This window comes from Notamacropus eugenii, chromosome 5, assembly GCF_028372415.1.
Source record: "Notamacropus eugenii isolate mMacEug1 chromosome 5, mMacEug1.pri_v2, whole genome shotgun sequence".
Lineage (NCBI taxonomy): Eukaryota > Metazoa > Chordata > Mammalia > Diprotodontia > Macropodidae > Notamacropus > Notamacropus eugenii.
In genome coordinates this window covers 17,808,630-17,834,430 of record NC_092876.1, presented here as the reverse complement: position 1 = coordinate 17,834,430, position 25,801 = coordinate 17,808,630, and the positions used below count along the sequence as shown (strand labels likewise).

The 25,801-nt window shown below is 50.3% G+C and overlaps 2 protein-coding genes across 3 annotated transcripts in view; both read left to right on the top strand.

Moving 5' to 3' along the window:
- The window catches only part of PTPRH (protein tyrosine phosphatase receptor type H), a 32,257-nt gene extending 22,215 nt beyond the window's left edge, over positions 1 to 10,042 (top strand). The window contains exons 12-24 of the mRNA XM_072607606.1: positions 253 to 519; positions 2,668 to 2,931; positions 3,087 to 3,350; positions 3,475 to 3,559; positions 3,751 to 3,795; positions 3,978 to 4,068; positions 5,685 to 5,775; positions 6,294 to 6,370; positions 6,507 to 6,641; positions 7,572 to 7,694; positions 8,932 to 9,092; positions 9,213 to 9,348; positions 9,607 to 10,042. Of these exons, the coding sequence (XP_072463707.1) occupies positions 253 to 519; positions 2,668 to 2,931; positions 3,087 to 3,350; positions 3,475 to 3,559; positions 3,751 to 3,795; positions 3,978 to 4,068; positions 5,685 to 5,775; positions 6,294 to 6,370; positions 6,507 to 6,641; positions 7,572 to 7,694; positions 8,932 to 9,092; positions 9,213 to 9,348; positions 9,607 to 9,753 (1,886 nt within the window). The 3' untranslated portion in view covers positions 9,754 to 10,042. The remainder of the gene's footprint in view (positions 1 to 252; positions 520 to 2,667; positions 2,932 to 3,086; positions 3,351 to 3,474; positions 3,560 to 3,750; positions 3,796 to 3,977; positions 4,069 to 5,684; positions 5,776 to 6,293; positions 6,371 to 6,506; positions 6,642 to 7,571; positions 7,695 to 8,931; positions 9,093 to 9,212; positions 9,349 to 9,606) is intronic.
- Positions 10,043 to 18,920: 8,878 nt separating this feature from the next.
- Positions 18,921 to 25,712, top strand: DNAAF3 (dynein axonemal assembly factor 3). Of its 2 annotated transcripts, none has more exons than XM_072607609.1 (12): positions 18,921 to 19,141; positions 19,493 to 19,579; positions 19,734 to 19,861; positions 20,138 to 20,231; positions 20,589 to 20,746; positions 21,692 to 21,871; positions 22,156 to 22,281; positions 22,664 to 22,786; positions 23,248 to 23,368; positions 23,815 to 23,929; positions 24,579 to 24,653; positions 24,752 to 25,712. In XM_072607609.1, exons 1-12 carry the CDS (start codon positions 19,033 to 19,035, stop codon positions 25,419 to 25,421), a joined length of 1,986 nt encoding a protein of 661 aa, XP_072463710.1. In that variant the 5' UTR covers positions 18,921 to 19,032; the 3' UTR covers positions 25,422 to 25,712. The 2 variants fall into 2 exon arrangements, with proteins under 2 accessions (XP_072463710.1, XP_072463708.1); XM_072607607.1 differs by having other exon boundaries at positions 19,460 to 19,579.
- Positions 25,713 to 25,801: the final 89 nt, after the last annotated feature.

Sequence of the window (25,801 nt, the reverse complement as noted above, 5' to 3'; positions counted from 1 at the left end):
GTTCTCTTCAAGACTCACTAGATTACTTGGGGTCTCACCTGGCCTCATTAGGACTCAGAAACTTTCCCTAGGCTCCCATCTGGGTCCTGCTAGGCCCCACTAATCCTCAGGTTCACAGACCCCATAGTTGGAAAGCATCCTTCCTTCCTCACCAGGCCAATCCAAGGACTCAGTCTCTCACCTTTGCTCTTGGGAACATGGAGGGGAGGATGGGAAGTCCTTCCCTATTCACTTTTAAATCTTACTTCTCAGTGCCCAATGAGGTCCAAGACCTCAGCATGGATGCCAGGAGCAACAGCTCAGTCACCCTGCAGTGGGAGGCACCGAGTGGCCCCCAGTCTCCAAATTACACCTACTGGGTCAGCTGGAGCACAGAGGATGAACTTCTGGGTGAAGAAAACACAACAGAGATGGAGCATACGGTGGCCAACCTAGCCCCTGCCACCCTGTACAATTTCACAGTGAGAGCTGAGAGGCACAGTGTGAACAGCTCTGGCCAGAGCATCCAGGAGGCCACAGGTGAGATGCGGGCTGTGCACTGGGGCTGGGAGGTGGGACAGGCAGCCCAGGATCTGGTGAGCTCACTCTGGGAGGACCTAAGCCTCTGGTGTGAGCCCAGGATGACAGAATCTCAGAGTGGGAAGGTACCTCAGAGACCATGTCTTCCAACCCATCTCCTCTGCAAAGGCTGGTGGTTTAGCTAAGTGGAGCAGTAGATAGAGAGTCACGTCTGGAGTCAAAATGACCTGAATTCAAATCCCACTTTAGACATTTCCAAGCTCTACGACCCTGGACAGCGTCTATATGCCTCTGTTTCCTTAACTGTAAAATGTGGATAATAACACCATGTCCTTCCCATGACTGTTGTGCGAGTCAAAGAGATACTCCTTGTGTAGTACCTGGCAAACAGGAGGCACTTAATAAGTGCTTGTTTCCTTCCTTCCTTTCTTGTCTATGGAGGAAAAGGGGAAGGGACAGAAGGCATTTTGAGGCTCCACCGTAGCCAGTCTTAGAGTCCAGGTCTCCCTGGGCTTCGTGAGACTTCACTAGGCAGGTATCAGCAGCAATCAACCTGCCATTCACCATGCACGTAGTAGGCACATACAGTGTGCCAAGTACTGTGCTGGGTAGGGGGAATTCAAGGCCAAAGGAAGATGGATGGTCCCCACCCTCCAGGACCTTGCACGTCTTTGGAGGAGACAGCCTGGCCACAGATGAGGAAAGACAACCAGACAGAAGGTGTTTCGGGTGGGGTTGAGGAAGGACTTCCTGGTGATGATGGTGCTTGAACTGATCAGTTGAAAGAAGGGAAGGGTAGCACAAGGAGGGGAGGAAAGAGTGCATTCCAGGCATGGGGCATGACCAGGACAAAGATCTGGAGAAGGGAAACAGAGTGCCCTCTTTAAGACATAGGAAGGATTGCCTAGCTTGTGGAGTGAGTCAATGGGAGCAGGGTGCTACTTTAGGCTGTAGGGTAGGTCTGGGCCAGGTGGGGAAGGATATTTTTTTTTCCATTTTTTGGGTTAATTCATTTATTTTTAGTTTTCAACATTCACTGTCATAAGTTTCAAATTTTCTCCCTGTCCCTCCCCAAGATGGTATGCAATCTGATATAGGCTCATCATATAGATTCCTGTTAACCATATTTTCCCATTATTCATCTTGTATAGAAGAATTATAATGAATGGGAGAAACCATGAAAAAGAAAAAACAAAATAGGAAAGAGACTCCTTTGCACTGCAGTCAGATCCCATAGTTCTTCCTCTGGAAGTGGATGGCATTTTCCATCATGAGTCTTTTGGAATTTTTCTAGGTCCTTGCATTGGTGAGATGGGCTAAGTCTATCAGAAACAGGCCTCACACACTGTGGTTGTTATTGTGTATAGTGTTCTTGTGGTTCTGGTCACTTAACTCAGCATCAGTTCATGAAAGTCTTTCCAGGCCTGTCTGAAGTCTGCCTGTTCATCCTTTCTTATAGCACACCAGTATTCCTTACTTTCCCAGCCATTCCTCAATGGATGGTCATCCCCTCAATTTCCAGTTCTTGGCCACCACAAAGAGAGCTGCTATAAATATTTTTGTCCATGTGGATCCTTTTCCCATTTTTAGGATCTCTTTGGGATACAGTCCTAGAAGGGGTATTGCTTCCTCAGAGGGTATGCACACTTGTGTAGCCCTTTGGGCATAGGTTCCAAATTGCTCTCCATAGTGGTTGGATCAGCTCACAGCTCCACCAATAATGAATTAGTGCTCTAACTTTCTCACATCTTCTCTAAAATTTATCATTTTCCTGTTTTGTCATCTTCATCATGAAGGGCATTTTTGATCCTGATAGTGAACCTTGGGGGTTGGTTGTGGGGCTGGGTCATGACTTGGTTGACCTGTGTCTTGAGAACATGACTTTGGCAGCTGAGTGGAGAATGAATTGGATTGGGGAGGGACTGGAGATGTTGTGGGGAGGATGGGGAGCCCTTCCCCCTCACTTTTAGTTTTTACTTCTCACTCAGTGCCCAATGAGGTCCAAGACCTCAGGATGCATGCCAGGACCACCAGGTCAGTCACCCTGCAGTGGCTGGCACCCAGTGGCCCCCAGCCTGCAAATTACACCTACTGGGTCAGCTGGGGCACAGAGGCCCTTTTTGTATATTTCTCTTTCTCACCTCCCAGAACCCAATGAGGTCAGAAACCTGGAGGTGGTGGGCCAGACCAACAATTCCATTGCATTCAGCTGGATGGCGCCTGAGGGATCCACCAATCTCATGTACAACGTGTCCTGGTTCTTATCTGAGAACCACATGAGGCAGAACTTCACTAACGGGACCAACTTCACAGCTGAAGGCCTCACTCCTGGGACTTGGTACCAGTTCTTGGTGAGGTCCATGACAGAGGATGAAGCCCAGAGTCTCGAAAGGGCAATCAACGCCTCCACAGGTGAGGCCCAGCCTCAGGGGAGGAGGAGCACAGGGAATTGATCAGAAAACCTGCTCCCTCCTCCTGTGGGAGGAAGCTGGTACACCTGGAGGTGATGAAAGGGGGATGCCAGGCCTCAGGGTGAGCAAGGAGCTCATCTTGGATGGTCTTCTCAGCCCCAGACCCTGTCACCATCACCTCCTGCACTAGTGTTGCTGCAGGTTATGGGGTTCTCCTGACCCTGACCTGCCCTGTGGGGAACCAGGAAAGCCTCGAGTTTGAGGTAGGCAGTCATCGAGGCAGATTGTTTGGGCCCTGCACCAGCTCCATATCTGTCAGGGGGCTCCAGCCAGCCCGCACCTACATCGCCACCGTGTCGTCTATTTGGGCAGGACTAAGTGCTGTCTCAGCTCCAGTGACCTGCCATACGGATAGTAGAGGTGAGCTCCAGAGGGGAGAGGTATCCTGGGAAGGGTGTTCTGGCAGTGGATGAGGTTGGTGTTGGGGCTGGCACAGGCTAGGCCTTCTCAAGTCCCTCTCTGTCTCTCTCTGCCCTCCACTCAGGCGTCATTGCAGGAGCCATTGTTGGAATTCTTCTCCTCATCCTTCTTGTGGGCTTGTTCATCTTCTTTTGTCGATGGCGTCAGAGGTAAGGCAAGATTTGGGACTCTGAGGGCACAGGCCAGCAGGGGCTCTGAGGGCTTCAGAGGGCACAGGCCAGCAGGGGCTCTGAGGGCTTCAAAGGGCACAGGCCAGCAGGGGCTCTGAGCCACATGCAGGCCAGCTGGCAGGGGCAAGACTTGCCTCTCACTTCCTCTTTGCTACCCACTCTTCCCACAGGAAGTCCATGCAGGAGAAATCTCAAGTCCCAGATGTGGCCTTCAGGTGAGTCCCTGATGTGAGGCAGGCCCTAATGGGATTCAACTCAGTAACTGACTCATGGGGTGACCTTGGGCAAACTCCTCCTTGTATCCGGGCCTCAGTGTTCTCTGAAATGAGTGGGGGAGGTTGGGCAGGGCTGAACTGCATGCTGGTCTCAGGCAGCAGCCCTCCTCACTCCCTGCCAGCTTCCTGGGAGATATCCTTGCAGAGAATCTGGAGGCTTACATCATGGAGAATCAGAAAGACAGTAACTATGGATTTACAGAGGAGTACCAGGTATGGGGAGCTGAGATAACTGAGTGGGGTTTTGTATCCCTGTTTACATCATCACAAGTCCCAAACCTGACCCTTCCCTAGAGGGTATTAGCAATATAGACTGACTAAAGATGATAGAGAAAGGGGGAAGAGGAAGAGGGGGAACAGAGGGAGAGGGGAGACCAGGAGACAGAGGAGAAAGAGAAAGGGAGAGGGAGAGAGAAAAGGGAGGAGACAAAGGGAAAGAGAAAGGGAAGGAGAGAAAGGGAGGAGAGTAGAGAAAAGGAGAGAAGGAAAGAGAAGAAAGGGAAAGAGAAAGGGAGGGAAAGAAAGGGAGGGAGGTAGAGAAAGGAAGAGAGGGAGAGAGAAGAAAGGGAGAGAAAAGGAGTGAGAGAAAGGGAGCAAGGGAGACAGACAGAAATAAAGAGACAGGGAGAAACAAAGGAGAAACAGAGGACAGTGACAGAGACAGAGACAAAATAGAGAGACAGAGGGACAGATAGAGACAAAGATGGAGACAGAGACCAAATTGGAGATGGAAGCTGAGGTCAACAAATCAACAAGTTCAGTCACCAAGCATCTATTAAGAACCTACTGTGTGCTAGGCACTGTGCTAAGGACTGGGCATACAAAGAAAGGCAAAAACAACCCTCAGAGGGCTCGTAGACCAAGGGGAGAGAGCACCTGCCATCTACTCTGTACAAACAGAAACCAGAGGTGATGTCAGAGAGAAGGTGTAGCCATAGAGGAGGATGGAAAGGGTGGCATGGGAGCAGGGACCGTTCCAGGCATGGGCACAGAGTGGGCAGAGGCAGGGGCGGGGCACTGGTGCCTGGGGAGGCAGGCGCACACAGCTTAGGGAGGACTTTCAATGCCAAATGTGACTTTCTCTTTGATCTTGGAGGTTACAGGCAGTGGTATTTACTGAGTAGGGAGGGGGGCCATGGTCAGAGTCCCATTTTAAGGAGATCGGTATGACTGCTGAGTAAGGATGAGCCGGAGCATGGAGAGCCTTAGGGCAGAGAGAGAGCCCTCAGCAGGTCATTACAAGTGGTTTAGGCAGCAGGTGACGGTGCCTGTGGGGAGGAGAGGATCACATCTCAGTCCTGTTCGGAAGGTGGAATCAACAGGCTCTGCCAGCTGATTGGTTGGGGGTGGGGTGGGGAGAGAGAGGACGGAGTCGAGGGGGAACCATCCAAGCTGGGAGCCCTAGGGGACTGGTAGATGGTGGTGCCACTTGAAGTAATAGAGGTTTGGAAGCAGGGGTGGGGGGGGGGGGGAGAGAGGAGAGAAGCTGTTCTGTTGGGAATGAGATGAGTTTCAGACGTGTGAGGAGCATCTACTTGGAGATGTCCAGGCAGTTGGAGATGTCAAGAACAAACCAGAAACAGACCAAGTGAGACAGACAGAAACTGAGCCTGAGCTAGAGGTGAAGGTAGAGACTGCGCAGTATGGGGAAGGGAGGGAGAAGACAGACAGACTGAAGAGCTGTGCCCATGGTTTGGTAAAGCCCACAGGAACTGGTGGGCAGTGCAGGGGTCGGGGAGGCCCAGGCTACCAGTAGACTTGGCACTTCTGCTGTACTGGGACTCTGATCGTCTCCTCCCACCCTCTCTTTGTGACTTCCTCTTAACCAGCAACTGGCTCTGGAAGGCACAGAGCAGATGCAAACAGCTGCCTTGGCCCTGGAGAACAAAAACAAGAACCGATTTTCCAATGTGCTGCCTTGTGAGACATAGAAACAGCCCCCTCCCCGTCCCCAAGGAGAGCCAGGGATATCATGCCCCTTCCCTGCTACCTGACAATGCCCCCTCCCCTAGCTCCTTGGGAGTGGTGAAGTCACCCCTCCTCTGAACTCCAGGAGAGATAGAGATGTCCACCCCCAGGCCATCCCCAAGGGAGGAACCAGAGATCCCATGCTATTCCTCTGGTTCCCTGAGAGAGATGGAGGTTTCCTATCTATCTCCTTGGTTCCTGACCCTCTGTGGGAGGCAGAACTGTCCCATCCCCACCTCTCTCTGGGAGAAACAGATGTACTACTCCCTTCTTCCTCTGCCTCCCCCCCTACTCATCCCAAGAGACCCAAGGGTACTGCTCCCTCCCTCTTTGAGGCACAGACTCCCCTCCCCTCAATCCCCTGTGTCTCTCCTCTGCCGGGCTCTTTTTTGATGCTCTTCTTAGTCTTTCGTTGCTCGTTTCTCTCTGTTTTTGCCTTTCCTGGACCCACCTCCTTCTTCCTACTTCAGATGACTCTTCCCGAGTCCCCCTGCAGCCCATCCCTGGAGATCCCAGCTCTGACTACATCAATGCCAGCTTCATTCCAGTGAGCAGATACCATGGGGAAGGGGCAAGCAAAACAGGGTGGGGGTGGGCTGGGGAACGTAGGCTGAAGTCAAAGCTGGGCCCCACGAGATGGGGGGATCAGCCCCATGGAGCCCCCTCACTCCATCCTGTTCTAGGGTCTCACTGATCCCCGGGAGTACATCGCCACCCAAGGGCCACTCCCCCAGACAGTGGGCGATTTCTGGCGCCTGGTGTGGGATCAGCAAAGCTGCACTATTGTCATGCTGACCAACTGCGTGGAGTCTGGGCGGGTGAGCTCTGGAGACTTTCCTGGCCCCACTCCTCCCCACCCTCACTCTGTTCCTATCTCCATCCCAGACTCTGCGCTTTCTGCCCACCCCTCTTTCCATATGCCTCTGTCCTTCTTTACCCTGTCCTCATCACTCTTCACTTCTCTGTCTTTGTCTCCCTCCATCTCTCCCCTTAACTCTTTTCCACTTGTCTCTCTCCATCTCCCTCATTCCTCTCCCTCTGTCTTTGTCTCCCTCCATCCTTCCCCCCTCTGTCTGTCTTTGTCTCCCTCCATCCCTCCCTGTTCCATCTCTTTGTCTCTTCCCATCTCTCGCCTGTCTCCCTGTCTCTTCTCTTTCCCTGCCCCTCTCCCTCTCTGTCTGTATTTCAGTCTATCTCTTCCCTTGCCCCCTCCCTTTCTTTGTCTCCCTACATCTTTCCCCTTAACCCTGCTTCATTTCTGTCTCCCTCCATCTCTCCTGCTTCCCTCTGTCTCTGTCTCCCCCAACCCTCTCCTTGCTCCTCCCTTTCTCTTTGTCTCCCTCCTTCTCTCCCCTTCTGTCTTTTGTGTCTGCTTCCTTACCTCTCCCTTCCTTTCTCTCTTTCTGTCTTCTCTCTCCATCTCTCCCTGTCACTCTCCCTTTCTCTCCTTGTCTCCCAACATCTCCCTGTGCCTCTCCTTTTCTCTGTCTCTGTCCTTATCTCTCTGTCTTTGGGTGAGAAGGAAGCCAGCCCGCTCCTACCACTGACAGACCTAGATCTCCTGGTCATTCCTTGAAATTCCCCTAGGTCCTTGTCGCTTTTTCTCCAAACACACCTTAGGCACTCCTTGTGTTTCCTCTCTTAGGTTAATGATCCCACTTGGGTTCTTACTGGGCTGGGGATAAGGAGATCAGGTTCTGGCTATGGTATTCACATATTCCCCTCCTCTGGGTAATCTCCCCTTCCAGGTCAAATGTGAACATTATTGGCCCCTGGATGCCAAACCTTGCAGCCACGGGAACCTTCGGGTGACTCTGACAGGGGAACATGTGGCTGAACACTGGACCATTCGAGACTTACAGCTGTTCCATGTATGGACCCAGAGACCCCAGTCCTTTCTGGGCCCTCAACTGTTCCCTCAGGACTCTACTACTTCTGAAGGCCAACACCATCACCCTTGTTCTCCCCTGAGACTCCCAGGGATCCATAATCTTGCCCCAAGACCTCTTCACCTTTCTAGATTCTGCAACCTCCCCCACCCCAGAGCACTGTCAACTTCCGGAGACTACCTCAACTACCTTTCAGGGACCCACAGCCACAGTCAGACTGACCCTGTCACCCCTAAATACCCCTGAGCAATTCAGTGAGTTCCTATGATCACGCCTAAGACAGAATCACAGAATTGAGCATTGGAAGGGGCCTGGAAGCTTTCTAGTCTAAGGAGACCTACAAATTGATGTCCTCTGGAGGCCCCATGATTTCCAAGTAGCTCTAGGGTTCCACAGACACCCCATGGTGACCCCAAACTAACCAATCACTCCCTGTGATCTAGCTCCTTGGACCTTCCCAGACCTTCTAGGGACCCCCAGACCTCCTAACACCTCTCCCTCTGGGCCCCAACTCCCTTTTCTAGACCTCTAGAATGGAGGAAGGGAATAAGCATTGATTAAGTGCCTACTATGTGCCAGGTACTGTGCTAAGTACTTAACAAATATCTTAATTGGCTGTCCCAACAACCCTGGAAAGGAGGTGCAGTTATTATCCCCACTTTAAAGTTGAGGAAAATGAAGTAGATAGTGGTCAAGCGCCCAGGGTCACACAGTAAGGTGTCTGAGGCTGGATTTGAATTCAGGTCTTCCTAATTTCAGACCCAGTGCTCTATCCACTGCATCACCAAGCTGCCTTTCCATCTGCCCCCAAATAGGCCAGTGTCCCCTTCCAGACTATTCCACCCCCCTTGAAGCTCTCAACCCTGCTCAGCAATGTCATCCATCTTCCCTTAACAGACTCTGGCACCTGCTGACCAGTCCACTCAGCTCCCTCCTCTGGGGCTGATCTCACCCCCAGATTCTCCCTCCCATAACTTCTATAGTTCCTTCTCTTTGCAGCCTCTGAGAACCCAGCATCCAAGGCAGCATGGTACTTCAGGAAGGTTGATGGGCTGGGAGTCCAAGAATGTGAATTCCCATCTTGCCTTCACTTCCTCCTACCTAAGTGGCCTCATCTGGGGGCTCTTTGCTGTCTTCAGGCCTTCCAGTTAGATTAAATGACCTTCGATCCCTGTGCCTCTCCTCCCCATTAGAGTTCCTGACCCTTCTCTTCCCCTAGGTGGAGCTGAAGAAAGGCCTGTCTGTGCGCCAATTCCACTATACTGTCTGGCCAGACCATGGGGTTCCTCAGTCTCCGGACCCACTGCTGGCCTTCCAAGCCCTGCTCCGGGAATGGCTGGACCAGAACGTAGGAGGAGGCCTTCCCATTGTACATTGCAGGTAAGCCCCTGACCCTGGCACCTCCTCCCCATGGAGAGGTCAGTCATGATCTCCCTCAGGGCACCCACAGGTGCAGAGCCCCTGGGGGAAGTCTTTCCTGTAGTCTTCTTTCCTTACCAGTGCCGGTGTAGGTCGTACGGGGACCCTCATTGCCCTGGATGTCCTGCTGAGACAACTGCAGAAATACCAGCAGGTTGGAGTCCAGTCCTTCGTCAAAAAGATGAGGAGGAGCCGCCCACTGATGGTGCAGACTGAGGTCAGGGTCAAGCCAGGCCAGGGAGGGGTCAATGGGTGCAGAGATCCCAGGACAAGGTTGGTGGGAGCTGGATGCCCTGGGTTCAAATTCTGACTCTGTCACTTCCAAGCCCTGTGACTTTAGGTGAGTCATTTCCCTGGTTTGGGCTTGTTTCCCTCTCTGTAAGCTGGGGAGGGTGTAGACCGCAAATCTAAATGCCTCTTCTGGCCTGAAGCCCATGATGCTTCTCACACCATCTCCATCTCCCTACATCTCTAGGGACAGTACATATTTTTGTACAAAACTCTCCTGAGATTTCTGCAGCTGTCTGAGGACAGTGGGGATGATGACAGAGATGAAGAAGGTGCCCTGTATGAGAATGTGGAGGCCATCGAGGCCTATGAGCAGGAGATTGGTGTGAGATAAGAGCCCATGCTTCCTAGGATTCAGGATTCAGGATGCTCTCCCCCATGAGACCCAGACCCCAGGATCTCTGAAGAATCAGGAGCTGGGGGTGGAAGCACCTGGGTTCTTGATGGGGAGAAGCAGAGGATCCAGAGGTCTGGGTCCTTTGCTGACATGAAATAATGTGATGGGGATTTGGGGAGATTTCAGAGGGGCTGAGCCCCGCCCACCCCGTGGGCTGAGGAAGGCTCCTGTGCTCCAATACAACCTGTACATATTGTGCCTTTAATTTATTAAATCAGTACTCCTACCTCTGGTCTGATGTTTGGGGACCAGAATGTCACATCACAATATTTCTTTCTCTGGGGACTTGGGGATGCCTGTGCTGGCTTTGGTGTGGCTGCCCTGCATTCAGAACCTAGGACAGCACCAAGACCTCTCTGCTCCCTGTGGTGGGAGTGCCTAGGGCTAAACCCGATGCTTAGATCATTTTGAGGTCAAGACGAGACCTTGGGGCTTAGAAACCCAGAGGCTTCAGCAGAGGCAGCCACCTAGAAAAAGAAATATCCATTTATCCACTTGAAGATTGAGTGCAGAGACCTGGGTCTCCCTGTTGGGAGAGAAACACAGTTTAGAGTGGAGCTGGTCCCTGTTCTCTGGAAATTCACAGCCTACTCATTATTAAATCTTATTGAGGTGGAGGAGCTAGAGAAAGAAGGAGATCATAGATAGTCTTAGAGAGAGCCTGAGACCACAGGAGAGTCTGAGGGATGGTTGGGAGTGAAGGACTCCTCTCATCTCATTGGTCCTTTAGAAATCTTGAGGGAGGAGGCAGTGGCTTAAGATTGGAGTTCACAGAAAGACTCCTGGGGAGGCTGAGTCCCGAGAGCACAAAGCTGAGGAGAGGGCTAGCCTAGACCCCTGGGGGTGGTCTCCTTTGGTCTCCTTAGCACCCACAGTGTTCAGCCTCCATGATCTGTTATCTGACAGACTTCCTACTCTTCTATCTCTGTGCTGTTATTTCCTATGATCCTACATTCAATGCATTCATCTTTCATCCTCCATTTCAATCTGTTAGCTCTTTGTCAGCAACCCAGTATTCCAGAGTCCCCACCACACTTAAAAATTCTTTCACTTGACCCTACTGAGGCCTTCAGCTCTTGTCCTATATATCTCCTTTCTTTTATAGTCATCCTCCTAGGGAAAAAAAAAACTGTCTCTACTCATGCCCATTTCCTACCCCTCCCCCCGTTGCCAATCCCTTGGAATCGAGCTGTAGACCTCAGCGTTCAGCTACAACTTGTTCTCTCCAAGGTCACCTATCATCACTTAAAGGTTAAATCAAGTGACAATTTCAGAGTCAAAGCCCTCATTCTTTTTGTCTCTGTAGCATTTAAAGCAGTTGATCCACCCTCCGTTCCTGCCTCCCCTTCTTCCTTCACTCCTAGATAAGCTGTCTTCTCTGAGGCTTTTTGACATTGTGGTCTCCTGGGTCTTTTCCTACCTGTCTGGACATCTCTTTGCTGATCTGTGTACACTGACTGTGGATGTTCCTCCAGGCTCTGTCCTCAGCTTGCTTCTGTCCACATGCTCTCTCTCAGTGCCTTCATCAGCCTCCATGTGGTCAGTTATCATCTGTCTGCAGATGACTCCCAGATTCCCATAGCCAGCTATCTTAAACAGCAATTGTGCATTATCAGCTGCCTGATGGATATTTTTAAATTCATGTCTCATAGGTGCTTCTAACTCAATGTGCCCAAAGCAAAAGTCATTGTCTCTCCCATGCCTGCACAGTTACCCCTCTCTCTCACTCCTTATAAAGACTTCATTATCCTCTAGTCACTTAGGTCGCCAATAGTGGCTTTTCCTGGATGGCCCCTCATCTCCAGCTGCCAAGTCTTGCCAATCTTATTTGGACCTCTTCTCTCCCATCTTCCCCCTTCTGTCCCTTATGTGACTGCCACCTATCAACAACCTCCCCCCCCCCCCCCACCGCTTGTCACTTGGACTGTGACCATAGACTCCCAAAGTGGCATTTATCAAGTTCTGTCCTGTGTGCCAAAGAAAGGTAAAAGCCAGTCCCTGCCCTTAAAGAGCTCATAGTCTCATGGGGGAAACGACATACAAACAACTTTGTACAAAATGATACGGTTTGAGAAGTTCAGGGACTCCTCAGGGACTGAAGTACAGGAGATTGTCTGGAATGAACTCACAGACTCAAGCATTCTTTAAGTCAAGGTGGCAAAGGTTTACTGTAACACCAATATGGAGGGCAGAGCTCTTTAAGTAACTTGCAACTTAACAGGAATAATGCTAAAGCTTATATAGGAGAAGTAGTAGATTTTCTGGCAGATATGCTAATTAGGTGATAACATACAACCTTAGTCACAGGCAGAAACAGGGTTGTGGAGGGGCAGTTTCCTAAAGGGTGCATTTTTGGTCTGTTTTGTCTGTAGTTTTGAGTATTGATATCTATAACTTGACCTCTGGATTGTATGTGATAACTATGGGAATCAATACATGATAATTCTGTAGGTACAACACAGTCCTGTTTTTACAAGGGAAATTCTACAGGGGTCAGCTTATTCCTGTAACAGGGAAAGACAGTTTGCCTCACTGGGGCCCAATCATGAGTTATTGTTAGGCATAGGGTCCTTGGGCTGGGGAGAAAACTGTCAGGGATAGTGTTTTGAGGCTAGAGAGAAATGTGATCCTACAAATGGGGTCCAAGCACAGGCACCCAAGCACCTTATACCCAAACCAGAATGTAGTCTCAGAGGGGAATGCACTGATATTAAGGGGGGTCAGCAAGATTTCTTGCAAAAAAGTGAGACTTTAGCTGAGACTTGAAAGGAACCAGGGAGGCCAGGGAGTACAGATGGGAAGGGAAAGAACTCTAGGCAGGAGGTACAGCCAGGGAAAATGCCTGGAGGCGGGAGATGGAGTCTATTGTTCAAGGAACAATAGTGAAGTCAGCGTCACTGTGTCAGCCCCAGATTCCAGTGGAAAGAAACAAGAGTAAGAAGGCTGGAAAGGTAGGAAGACAGTAGTTGTGAAAGGTTTCCAAAGTCAAATGGGGGATTTTATATTTGATCCTGGAGGTAATAGGGAATGACTATGTTTTAGCAGAAGTGTGTGTGTTTGTGTGTGTGTGTGTGTGTGTTTGTATGTGTGTGTTAGACAAGGTCAGACCCACATTTTAGGAAGGTTACTTTCTGAGTGGAGATCCAATCTAGCTGAGTGGAGGCTGGATTGGAGGCAGGCAGACTCCCCAGAAGTCTATGGCAATAATCCATGGGCGGTAAGCACCAAGGTCGGGGCAGTGTCAGAGTGACAGGTACAGGCTGCAGAAACCCTCTTGAACTCTTCTTGAATCTTCCCAATTGATCTGGCATTCTCCTGAGGCTACAATCCCCTCAACTGACCTTTCATTATGGCTAAGCCCATAATGTTACCCTTAACCTAACCCAGGCCTTCATTGTCTGGTACCTCTGGATCGCTTCCAGCTACTTCTCACCCTTGATACTATCTAGACCCCATTCTCCCGTGGCCACATGGTCCAGGTCCCGGACATTCCTGGTCCTTCTCTGTTACCTCACAGTCACCCCAGCCTATTGTCCACTCCCATCAAGATCTTCCCTAGACTCCTCCTCCAATCACCCCAGACTACTTGACCAACCTTAGATCCTTCCCATGGTCTTTCTGTATAAACTCCATCTTGGTCTCCATCAAGGTGCTCAGATTCAATCTGGCCCACTTACTTTAGCGTTACAAATGTTCAGATTCCTTAAGAGTCTGGCCAATATCGAGGATTTGTAATACACTTTGTTTTTCTTTGGCTGAAAGAAGGCTTGAGTCAAATTAACTTAGGTAGCACCTCCGTGTTGCTCTTTTGGGGTCCTAGCACCCCTAAACCTCAACAAGAGGAAAGACATTACCAAGGTAGAAATCATAGGACTTAACTGATTGGATATGTAGTGGGGTGAGAGAGTGAGGGCTTACAGATGATTCCTAGGGTGTGAGCCTGGGATATGGTGGCACTCTTTATAGTAATAGGGAGATCAGGATGAGTGGAGAATCTGGGAGGAAAGATAATGAGTTTAATTTTGGACAGGTTGAGTTTAAGAGATCTATGGGAATTCCAGTCTGAGCTGTCCAACAGACCATTAGAGGTGGGGATTGGAGGTTAGAGAAAGGTTAGGGCTGGGTAAAGACATCTGAGAGTCACTTTCATGGACATGATGATTGGCATAGTGAGAGCTGATGAGACCACTAAATCATACAACTAGAAAAGGGCCCAGGTCAAAGCCCTGCAACAGCAAGCAAAGTAGGATCTTTTGCTGTTTTTCTGGATTGAGTTTCAGGCAATCAAAAATGTAAGTGGGCTCTAATCAATCAGATGTTGGCTCTAGTCAATAAGATACATGTGTGTGGGTTCTAGACAATCAGATGCTGAGTAGAACTATATATAAAGAGAGCTGGTATTGAGAAAGCAGACACTGAGGAGAGCAAGCAATGAAGGGATGAGCTATCGTTGAGAAGAAGAGAATTGAGAGGAGACCTCTGAGGCAGAGACTTGCTGAAGGAGCCTCCAAACTTTGAAAGTGAATAGAGATATAGGGCAGAAACCTGCCCATGGGAAGGAGCTTTAGTTTAAGCTCCTTTTGAGAACTATTAAAGTGAACTGCACTGTTATTACAGAGCCACTGGATGTGAATTGAGATGATGGTGCTGGTGGTGTGTGTCAGTATTGTTGCCCTGTTGAGCTTTTTTCCCCCAGAGGTAGAAGCTGTGGGCAGGAGCTGGGGGAGCTTGGACTGGAGCAGTCCCTGTGAGCTGAGATATGGAGTAGGAGAGGAGAGCTGTGTATATGTGAATCCTTACCTGTGTACAGATGAGAGTCAGGAATATTAGCACACAGCTGTACAAATATTCTTCCTGAAACATAAGACCATGCTGCACCCCTTCGCCCTGAGTCTTTGCTACAAATCTGATGGGTTTGTCCGTTGTTTCCTAGGATGAGATAAAACCCCTTGGTTTAACATTTGAATATAGTCACCACCGAGCTTTTCCTAGTCTTTCAGAGCTGGTTAAACATTGTTTTCTCACACAGTCCATATTTTAGCCACCCTCACTTACTTGGTCTTCCCCATAGAGGACACTCTATTTCCCACCTCTGTCCCTTTGTTCAAGCTGTATCCTATTCCTGGAATGTACTCCATCCTCACTTCTGCCCTCTAGAATTCCTAGCTTAGCTTATGTGCCAGGTCCTACAACGAGTGAACCTCTCCATCTCCACTTTGGTGGTAGTGCTCTCTTCCTTCAGAAAGGACTTTTGGGCATGTTAACAGTCTGACATAGTAGACAGAGCACTGGACCTGAAGTCAGGAAGACCTGGGTTCATAACCTGTCTCTGATGCTTACCCTAGGCAAGTCACTTTACCATTGTCTATTTATAAATTGAAGGGGTTGAACTTGAATGGTCTCTAAGATACCTTTCTGCTCTAAATTTATGATTCTTTGAGGTTGTCTCTCCCCACCCCCTCCCATCCAGATTCCTTTGGAGGATAGGAAATGTCTCCTTAATATCTCTTTATGCTTAATACCTTGCACATAGTAGGTACTTAATGAATATTTGTACGATTGGATTGAAGGAGTAGAGGCTCAAAGTTTGTGACCTTTCAGTCACTATGGTGGCTGGAGAGGGAAGGGATGCCTGGAATTCTCAACAAGACCTGAATTCTCAGAAGGCAGGAAGGTTTGAATGGGGGCAGGATTGCTTCAGTTCTATTGCAATCAGCAAACATTTTTTAAGCACTATGTGCCAGGTACTGCCCTATGTGCTAGGAATACAAAATAAAAAATAAACCAGTCCCTGCCTCAAGAAGCTCTGTGTGTCAAGAATAATACACTATGATCAGGTAGGATTCATACCAGGAATGCAGGGCTGGTTCAATATTAGGAAAACTATCAACATTATTGATTATATTGACAACAAAACTAACAGAGACCATACGATTATCTCAATAGCTGCAGAAAAAGCTTCTGACAGAATACAACATCCATTCCTCTTGAAAATGCTGGAGAGCATAGGAATAAATGGAGCCCTCCTTAAAATCACAAATAGTATCTACCTAAAACCATCAGCAAGCATTACATGTAATGGGGATAAGGTTGATGCATTTCCAATAAAATCAGGGGTGAAACAAGGATGTCCATTATCACCACTGATATTCAATGTAGTACTAGAAATGTTAGCTTTAGCAATAAGAGAAGAAGGTGAAATTAAAGGAATGAGAATAGGCAAAAAAGAAACTAAGTTATCACTCTTTGCAGATGATATGATGATATACTTAGAGAATCCTAGAGAATCAAGTAAAAAACTACTTGAAATAATAAACAACTTTGGCAAAGTTGCAGGATACAAAATAAACCCACATAAATCATCTGCATTTCTATATATTACTAACAAAGCCCAATAGCAAGAGATAGAAAGAGAAATCCCATTTAAAGTTATGGTAAACACTATAAAATATTTGGGAGTCTATGCACCAAACCAAACCCAGGGACTGTATGAACACAATTACAAAACACTTTTCACACAAATAAAGTCAGATCTAAGTAATTGGAAAAACATCAATTGCTCATGGGTAGGCCGAGCTAACATAATAAAAATGACAAGTCTACCTAAATTAATTTACTTATTCAATTCCATACCAATCAAACTGCCAGAAAATGATTTTCTAGATCTAGAAAAAATAATATCAAAATTCATCTGGAAGAACAAAAGTTCCAGGATATCAAGGGAATTAATGAAAAGAAATACTAGGGAAGGTGACCTAGCCATACCAGATCTCAAATAAAGCAGCAATCATCAAAACCACTTGGTACTGGCTAAGAAATAGAGGGGTAGATCAGTGGAATAGGTTAGGTACACAAGTAGGCAATGATGATAGCAGTCTACTGTTTGAGAAACCCAAGGACCCCAGCTTCTGGGATAAGAACTCACTGTTTGACAAAAACTGCTGGGAAAACTGAATAATGGTGTGGCAGAAACTCAGCATAGACCAAGTACACCAGATAAAGTCCAAATGGGTACATGATTTAGGTATAAAGGCTGATACTATAAACAAATTAGGGGAGCAAGAAATAGTTTATTTGTCAGATTTATGGAGAATGGAGAAATTTATGACCAAACAAGAGATAGGGAACATCAGGAAATGCAAAATAGATCGTTTTGATTACATTAAATTGAAAAGTTTTTGCACAAAGTCAATGCAGCCATGATTAGGAGGGAAGCAAAAAACTGGGAAAGAATTTTTACAACTAGTGTCTGTGATAAAGGCCTCATTTCTAAAATATATAGAGAACTGGGTCAAATTTACAAGAATACAAGCTATTCTCCAATTAATAAATGGTCAAAGGATATGAACAGGCAGTTTTCAGAGGAAGAAATAAAGAATATCTATAGTCAAATAAAAAATGCTCTAAATCACTACTGATTAGAGAGATGCAAATCAAAACCACTCTGAGGTACCACATCACACCTATCAGGCTGGCTAACATGACAAAAGAGGAAGATGATAAATGTCGGAAAAGATGTGGGAGAGTTGGAATACTAATTCATTATTGATGGACCTGAGAACTGATCCAACCATTCTGGAGAGCAATTTGGAACTATGCTCAAAGGGCTATAAAAATGTGCATACCCTTTGACCCAGCAATATCACTTCTGGGACTCTAACCCAAAGAGATCATAAAAATGGGAAAGGGTCCCACACGTACAAAAATATTTATAGCAGCTCTCTTTGTGGTGGCCCAAAACTGGAAATCAAGAGGATGCCCATCATTTGGGGAATGGCTGAAAAAGTTGTGGTATATGAATGTAATGGAATACTCTTGTGCTATAAGAAATGATGAACGGAAAGCCTTATGTGAACTGATGCTGAGTGAAAGGAGCAGAACCAGGAGAACTCTGTACACAGCAACAGCCACAGTGAGCAAGGAATTTTTCTGGTAGACTTAGTACTTTGTTGAAATGCATGGACTTAAAACTTTCCAATGGACTCTTGAGGCAAAATGCCTTCCACATCCAGAGAAAGAACAACAGAATTGGATCACAGATAGAAACACACCATTTTCTTTGGTATTATGTTCTGTTTTATTTTGTTTTATGGTTTCTCCCATTCAGTTTAATTCTTCTATGCAACATGTATTTAATAGGAATGTACATGTAGAACTTCTCAGGGAGGGAGTGGGAAGGGAGAGGGGAAGGAGAGAAAGAGAGGGGGGAAAATCCAAGATACATGGAAGTGATTGTCCAACACTGAAAACAAATAAAATAATCTAATTTAAAAAAAAAAAAAGAAATGAGGAACAGGCAGACTTCAAAAAAACCTGGAAAGACTTACATGAACTGATTGCTGAGTGAAATGAGCAGAACCAGGAGAACATTATACACAATAACAGCCACAGTTGGGTGAGGACAGTTTCTGATAGACTTAGCCCTCTTCCTTGACAACTTGCCTATTCATATCCTTTGACCGTTTATCAGCTGGGATTTGACAAAGTCCTTTATATATTTGAGATATGAGAACTTATCTGAGAAACTGTCTATAAATCCCCTGTCCCCAATCCCTCTACTCTTGCTTACGTTGGTTTTATTTGGACATTCCCCTTTTAACTAATTTAACCACACTCGTCCATTTTACCTGTCACAGTGCTATCCCTTGTGTATTCATGTGTATATCATTTCGTAGGATGCTCACAACAACCCTGAGATGTAGGCGGTGGCACCTGGGTTGGGCTTGGAGCTAGCCGGGATATTGCAGAAGGGGGTGAGGGGAACGCACCCGCCGATCTGGGAAGCCACTAGGGCAAAGGGGGATGTGGAAGGTTTTTTTTATGATGAACAGCTAGCGATGGAGAAGGAAGAAAGGGGAAAACAGCCTTAAACTCCTGGAGGGATCAAGGAGCAGGGGAGGGACAGGGTCAGGGCTGCGCTTTAGGAAAAGGCCGCCGGCGGCTGAGTGGTAGGACGGTCGGGGAGAGCCTGGAGTCGGAGCCTAGGATGGAGCCAACCCTAGCTCTGACTGCGAGGCGATCAGACACTGCATTTGCTTGGCGGCTGGGTAGTCGCCGCTGGTTTACCTTGGCCCTGGAGTCGCCCAGGGTAACGGGTTCTAGTCCTCGAATCCAGGCTGTCCTTGGTCCGACCGTTGTCAGGGCGACCACTTCCTAGCAGGGGTCTACTTTCGGACCCCGCCCCGTGGGCTTTACCACGCGTTCCCATTGGCTCTTATGTTGCCAAGCGCAACCGCGTCCTTGCCAACGCAAGGGGATCCGGATAGCCCCTCACGGCGCGCTCACATTGGCCGGCATATCGGGCACCTCGAGCTTCCATTGACCGGTTGGTGGGAAGGGGCGGGTCCGGGAGGAGAGGCGTCTTTGAAGGCAAAGAGCCGCGAGAGACCAGCCCGAGGGCCCCAGGGGGTAATTGGGGGTTCTCGAAGTGCTGGGAAGCCTGAGGCAGAGATTGAGGAGAAAGAAGGGGGACAGGCTTCCAGCATCTTCGGAGGGGAGCGAGAATTCTAACTCAGTACATCGGTTTACCGTCCCCTCTCAGCCCCAAGGAGAGAAGAGAGGGGCGGGACGGGCAGCGGAGATTGAGGGGAATCCACGGGTGGGCAGGGGGAGGGGGACTCAAACTCCTGCGTGGCTCTTGGAGATCCTTGTTTAGCTCGGCAACTGTCCCCCGAAGCGATGACAACGGTGACCGGCTCGGGAGAAGGCTTCGGCTCGGTGGCCTGGTGGGGCCTTTCCCCAGCTATGGATCTGCAGGCCGAATGTGAGCCCCTGCATCTTTGACTCAGTCCTAAGAAGTCCTTGGGTTGGGTTGGCTTGCGGGCTTGGGAAGAGGGGCAGGGCTGGGAGAGCGAGGTCGGGGATCATGACCGCGGGACCAGGCGTATGATCTAAAATCCTCCCTGTCCCTATCCCAGGCCCTCCCGATGCCCCTAGCCCCGGCCACCCCCCGGAACTCGACATCCTTCTCCTGGGCTCGGTGGACGCACGGCATATTCTTCGGACTCTGGCCCAGGCTCCGCGCTGGCCCCTTCGGAGGCTCAATGTGTGCACAGTTCCAGGAGGAGGCTGGGGGCTGGGACCTGGGGGGGGGGGGGGGGGGGGAGGGGAGCAGGACAGTCTGCTTTTTTTGGTCTCCTTGTGGCCAGCGCTTAGCATATTGTCTGCCCGTATTGGACGCTTAAAGACAACTTGGGAGGTGCCAGTTGGGTTGGATGAAGGAGGCCCCCTGGGAGGGGTAAAGGGCAGAGGCTGGGGGCTACCCTTAAGTGCTGCCGTCACTGATATTGGTTTCCGCATCTTTTCTCACAACTGACCCCAGTTCTTCGTACTGGAAAACAATCTGGAGGCAGTGGCCCGCCAGATTCTGATCCTCAACCTGGCCTTCGAGCCACCAGAGAAGATGGGCCTTCAAGGTAAGCCGGTGGAGGCAGCAACTCACTATCCCCAAGCCAGCCCAGGACCCAGGCTTCTGGTTGTTCCCTTTGGAATGCAGGTGTCCGTGTTCCCAGAGTCCGTCCTATTCCAGGACCCAGGCGTCCTAGCTCTGAAACCAGACCCTAACAGGAATCCAGGAAGCCTTGCCCCAAGTGTCCTCAGTCGGGGACTTGAGTCTCTGTTTCCAGTCTCTGCCCCTATGCGGTCCCGGACCTAGAGGTTCCTGTTCCCAGCCCCCATCCTGTCGGGGACTCAGGCATCCCTGCTCCTTGACCTTTCCCAATTCGGGACCTAACCGTCCCTGTTCCCAGCCGCCCTCCTCCGCCTCTCCGCAGAAAAGAGTGAGATATTCTTGGAGATATGGGGGAACGGGCTTGTGCGGACCCAAGTGGCCGAGTACGTTCGAGCTCAGTCCCAGCGCATGCGTCGCCTCTTACCTGAGCCGGATGACTTGGCTGCTCAGCTTCCCCAGCTCAGCTTGGAAGCACTCAAGGTTCGAGGTCCGGGGAGTAGAGAGGGCAGGAGGTGTCAATGGCCGGATGGGAGTGTGCGGCTATAGTCCTGGGGTGGGGGTTGGGGCACACTCCTCTTTGTCTCTTCTACCTCATCCAAGCACTTGTTTCAAATTCAAGTACCTTCAAATCTCTACCTTCCCTCCACTTACAAGACAACACCCACCTTCAGGCTTCATCACTTCTCACTTACTAGGGCCATAGCCTTCTAATTGGGCTCCCTGACTCAAGTCTCTGCCCTCTCCAGTTCATCCTCCATCCGGCTTCCATAGTGATGGTCCTGAGGTACACATGTGGCCCTGTCACTCCCTGCTCTACGGGATCCAGTGGCTTATTACCTCTAAGATCAAGTAGAAATCCCTAGTTGACATTTAAAACTCTTTGCCACCTGTGGCCCCAACTTACCCTTTCAGCTTTAGTTTTCATTATTCCTCCTGTCTTCTCCCTCCCCCCAATTATACTGGTCTTGTTTTCCCTCAAATATATCCCTAGGGTCTCCTATTTGTACTTGTCTCAGGGAATGGATAATGGATGGACCGATAGGTGGATGGAGAGAAAGTGTTTATGAAGCACCTCTTGTGGGTCAGGCTCAGGGTTGGGCACCAGGGATCCAAAGGCAAAATGAATTGTGCTTGCCCTCAATGGAATGGAAGGATGGATGGATAGATGAATAAAGGATGAGTGGATGGGTGGGTGGATAAATGAATGATGGATGGATGGACAGAAAACATTTGTGAAGCTCTTATGGGTCAAACTTAGGGTTGGGCACTGGGGATCTGAAGGTGAAACTTCAGTATTAGTACCTGCCCTGGAAAAGCTTCCATTCTAGCTCACTTCTTACCCTCTTTTTTGGTCTCTGGGTCTCTGCCTCCTGAACCAATTTGCCATCCATCCCTAGTCCAGTCTCCCTCTCTTTCTGCTCTCAGTTCCGGGAGCGGGACTCCCTGGAGGCCGTGTTCGCCTTCTGGGCAGCCTCGGAGGCCGAAGCCTCCTTCCCTCTGAGCCGCTTGTGGGACTCTCGGCTCCGAGGCTACCTGGGCTCCCGCTACGACGCCCGGCTCGGAGTCAGCGACTGGGACTTGCATATGAAGCTGCATGACCGAGGGGTGAGAGCTTCTGGACTCCAGGGTCCTTGGGAGGTTTGTGGGAAGACGAGAACTACCATTCCCAGCAGGCAGCAGGGGAATGTCATTGGAAGGCCGCCTAAGCTTCCCCAGGAGCTTTCTGGGAAATGTAGTTTTAGGTGCCTTCGCATTGGGACATCTGGCAGTTTTAGCGTGGAGATTGAGAGGCTGGTCTCCTGGCTTCCCAAAGAGGCGGGGAGATCAAGGGGGTGGGGAGGATTCCTGAGTCCTTGAACCTCTCCTCCCTTCCTTTCTTTGCCTCTCAGGCCCGGGTCATCAACAGCCGAGAGTTTCGTCGCTGGAGGGAAACCAGTGTGGCCTTTGAGATTCGGGATACTTCGGCCTATCAACTCCCAAACCGAACCCTGGCATCTGGGCGCCTGATGAGTCATGTGCGTACTCTAGGCCCGCTTCCCATCTCCAGCCCTGGGCGACCCAGACTTCATTCCCAAATTCTCATCCCAAGGCGTCCCAGTCGCCCCTGTCCCCTCCAGCCCTTGGTGACCCAGGAGTCTTGAGCCTCACCCACCATCTCAGGAGATCTGAAAGTTCTGGTCTCCACTCACTGTCTCAGGGGTCCGAGGGAGTTCTGGTCCTCCCTCCCAGTCCTTTATTTCAGGGGAGCTGGGCCTCCAGTTTTCCAGCTCTTTGTCCTCAGGGTCTCAGTAGTTCACGTTCCAAGCTTCTGACATCAGAAGAAACAATGCTCCTACCTCAGTCTCCTTGTGGATCCAGACATCCAAAAGTTGAGCAATATCTCTCCTCCAACCTCAGCGTGGGGAGCGTGTGGCTGTGCGAGGCTACTGGGGGGACGTGGCTACCGGACCTTTCGTGGCCTTTGGCATCGAGTCCGATGATCAGAGTGTCCTGCAAACCCGAAATGGAATCCCTGTTAAGGTGCCCACCCGGGCCCCACCTCCAGGGCTTCTCCCCCTTTTTTTTGTCGGTCCTCTGGGCAGACCTACGGGCCTTCTTCTTTAGAGAGGGTGGTCCGGCTCTCTGGCTCTTGCTTTGTCTCTTCTTCTCTTCTCTTGTGTCCCTGTCTTTCCCTCTCTGAGTGGTTCTTTCTCATAGGCTCAGAATCTCTGGTTCCATCCCCCTCTGCGTCTTTGTCCCTCCCCCTGTCAGTGACTCCGAGTCTCTGGCTTTCCCTCTCTAGTTTTGTCTTTGTGATTCTCTCTCGGGATCAGGGTCTATATCTCTTCATCTTCCATCGGAAGACTTCGGCCTCTTCCCCATCTACATCTCCTCTCCGAGTCTTCAGCTTCTCTGGTTGCCCCAACCCCTAGTAGCTCCACTCCAGGGCTCCGCCCATTTCTCTAGGCTCCTCCCACATTTTCTGCCCGTTGCTCCCACAGTGCGCTGGTGAGATCTCCTTGCACAATGTGACCTCGATGTTTCGAAGCCTAGTGACCCCCGGGGATGAGGTGTCTGAGGCCAAACCTGAGGCCAAGGCGGAGGGCGGGGCCCCAGACTCCGGTGAGAAGTGACAGGAGGCCCCCAAACTTTCCTCCTTCCGAGTACCAGAGATTCCTTTTAGTCTCCTTCCTTTTCCTCTTTAGGGCTCTTAGAAGCCATCTGGATTCCCAGAGGGGAAACTGAGGCCAAGAGGAGGGATAGGATACGTGGAGGGTCAGGGGCAAGACCTGGACTAGGGGGAGGGAAGATCAGAGTCCTGATTAGGGGTTTTCCCGAGTCTTTCTCATCCCAGATTGGAGGATGGGGAGGGCCTTGTGAGTCTGTATGCGTGTTCATGGTGTGTACATATGTGTAACGGGACAGGGCAGGACAAGTTGTGGGAAGGTTCAAAGAAAAGGGAGGTGTACTGTCCCGGCACCATCCTCTTCTTCCTCTACTTTCTCCTCCTCCCCCTTCTTCCTGGCACTGAGTGCCTGTCATTCTCTTCTGGTCTCCTTCGGGTTCAGAACCTGCTGGTTCCAGACCTTTCCGGGTCCACTTCCTGCCCCTGGGGGCTGCCCCGACGTTGCACCAGCGAAATCGCTTCCACAGCCGCTTCCACCTTCTCTACGTGTCCTGCGGGTAACTGAGGGCTGGTTCCCCACTCCCCTAGCCCATGCGGCCTTAGGGATCCTGTAGTCAGTCTTAAGGCCCTAAGCCCTTTCTCTTTCTCTTCCTTCGGGGACTCAGGCATCCAGAACTGCCAACCCCATTCCCCTTTCCCTTCCAGAACTCCAGCAGTCTTGATCCCCTAAACCTCACTCCAGTAAACCGAGTGCTGATCTCCAATCCTCTCCTCCCTCGGACCCAGGTGTCCTGATTCTTCCAGCCCTCTCCTCCTCTTTCAGATATTCAGGTGTTCTGAGCCCCCTAATTTTCTGTTCAGGGACTTAGGTGTCCTGATTACTTACCCCCTTCTCTATGGAGCATTACGATATCCCGATTCCCAATCCCTCCTCTCTCAGAGACCCAGGAACACAGATTCCCAGCTCTCTTCTCTAGGAACCAGGGGTGGGGAGGACAGACAGACATCCTGATTGTTCCAGTCCCTCCTCCTTCAGGGACATAGAAGCACTGATCCCCTTGCCCTCTCCTCCCTCGGGGACCCAGGATCACTGATCACCCCTATCCTCTCTTCCCTCGGGGAACCTGGGAGCACTTTCTCCAGCCCTCTTCTCCCAGGGGTTGAGGACCCAGGCGTCCTGATTCGTCCTTTTCCATCTTTCTGAAGGATGGTCCACCAGCTGAGCCCGGAGCTTGGGGCCTGCGTGGCTCCTGGGGGACGCCTGATAGTGGAATTGGCCAGGTGGGCGCTGTCCTCATGCCCAGGGTGCTGAGTTGGGGGGGGGGGCGGTCTGGGTGTCCTGGATCCTGGTTCCCTGACTGTCTCCCATCTATCCTCAGGTACCTTGTGGACTTGCGGTCTAACCAGCTAGAGAGTTTCTCTGAACGGGTCCGGGAGCTGGCTGAGGCTGCTGGTTTCCTACCAGAGTCCCACGAGGATCTCCCCGAAACCTTTGCCCGCTTCTCTCGCAAGCCTCCACCAGGCCAGGATGATCCGCCTCCCCAGGGTGCCCGGGATGCAAGGCAGAACGCCGAAGCCCCGCCCCTTGATAACTTAACTCCTCCCTCAGAGATTTTGACTTTGCCTCCTAAGGCCTCTGAACCTATGTCCTCAGAAATTCTGAGCCCGTCCTCAAATGAGGATGCTCCTGTGCCCACCTCGCCTCCTAGAGGCGCTGAGCCTATCCTTTCTGAAATTCTGAGCCCGTCCTCAAGTGCAGATGTTCCTGGAGCTCTGACTCTGCCCCCCGAGGATTCGGAGCACGCTCCCTATGGCATTCTTGGACCAACCATTAGCCCTGATGTAGCTGAAATGTCGAGTCCGCACCTTGACCCCATGACTCCGCCCTCCGAGAGTCTGAGCTGGCGTACGGATGCTGAGCTAGGCCCTCCTGGAATTCTGACTCCGCCCCCTGGGGATTCCGACTCCGCCCTCTCTGACTTTCTGAGCCCTGCCCCGAATCCTGATGATTCTGGAATGCCCGCTGGGGAGCCAGGTCACCCCTCTTAAGATTCTGACTCCACCTTCTCATTTCCGAGCCCCTCCCCTAACAATTCTGGGTTTGGCTCCAAGTCCTGAGGCTCACGGGATCTTGACTTCATCGCCCAATTCTGACTGAGAGTCCTTGGTCCCCAAATTCTCCCTTGCCCGTTCCCCACACTGTCCACGACTATCTTGGCCCCAGGATTTTGATTCCGCTCCCCTGGCATTCTGAGACTCATAGGATTTTGACCTCTTAGAGTCCCTTGTCCTTCCCAGGGAGTCAGGACTTGTTAGAATAAAGAGATTTGGACCCTACAATCAGTCTGTGGTCTGGGAGGGAGTGTGGCACATCGCCATCGCCTTAAGGAAGGAGGATAGGTCTCAGGACTCCTGGATCCCTAAGAAAA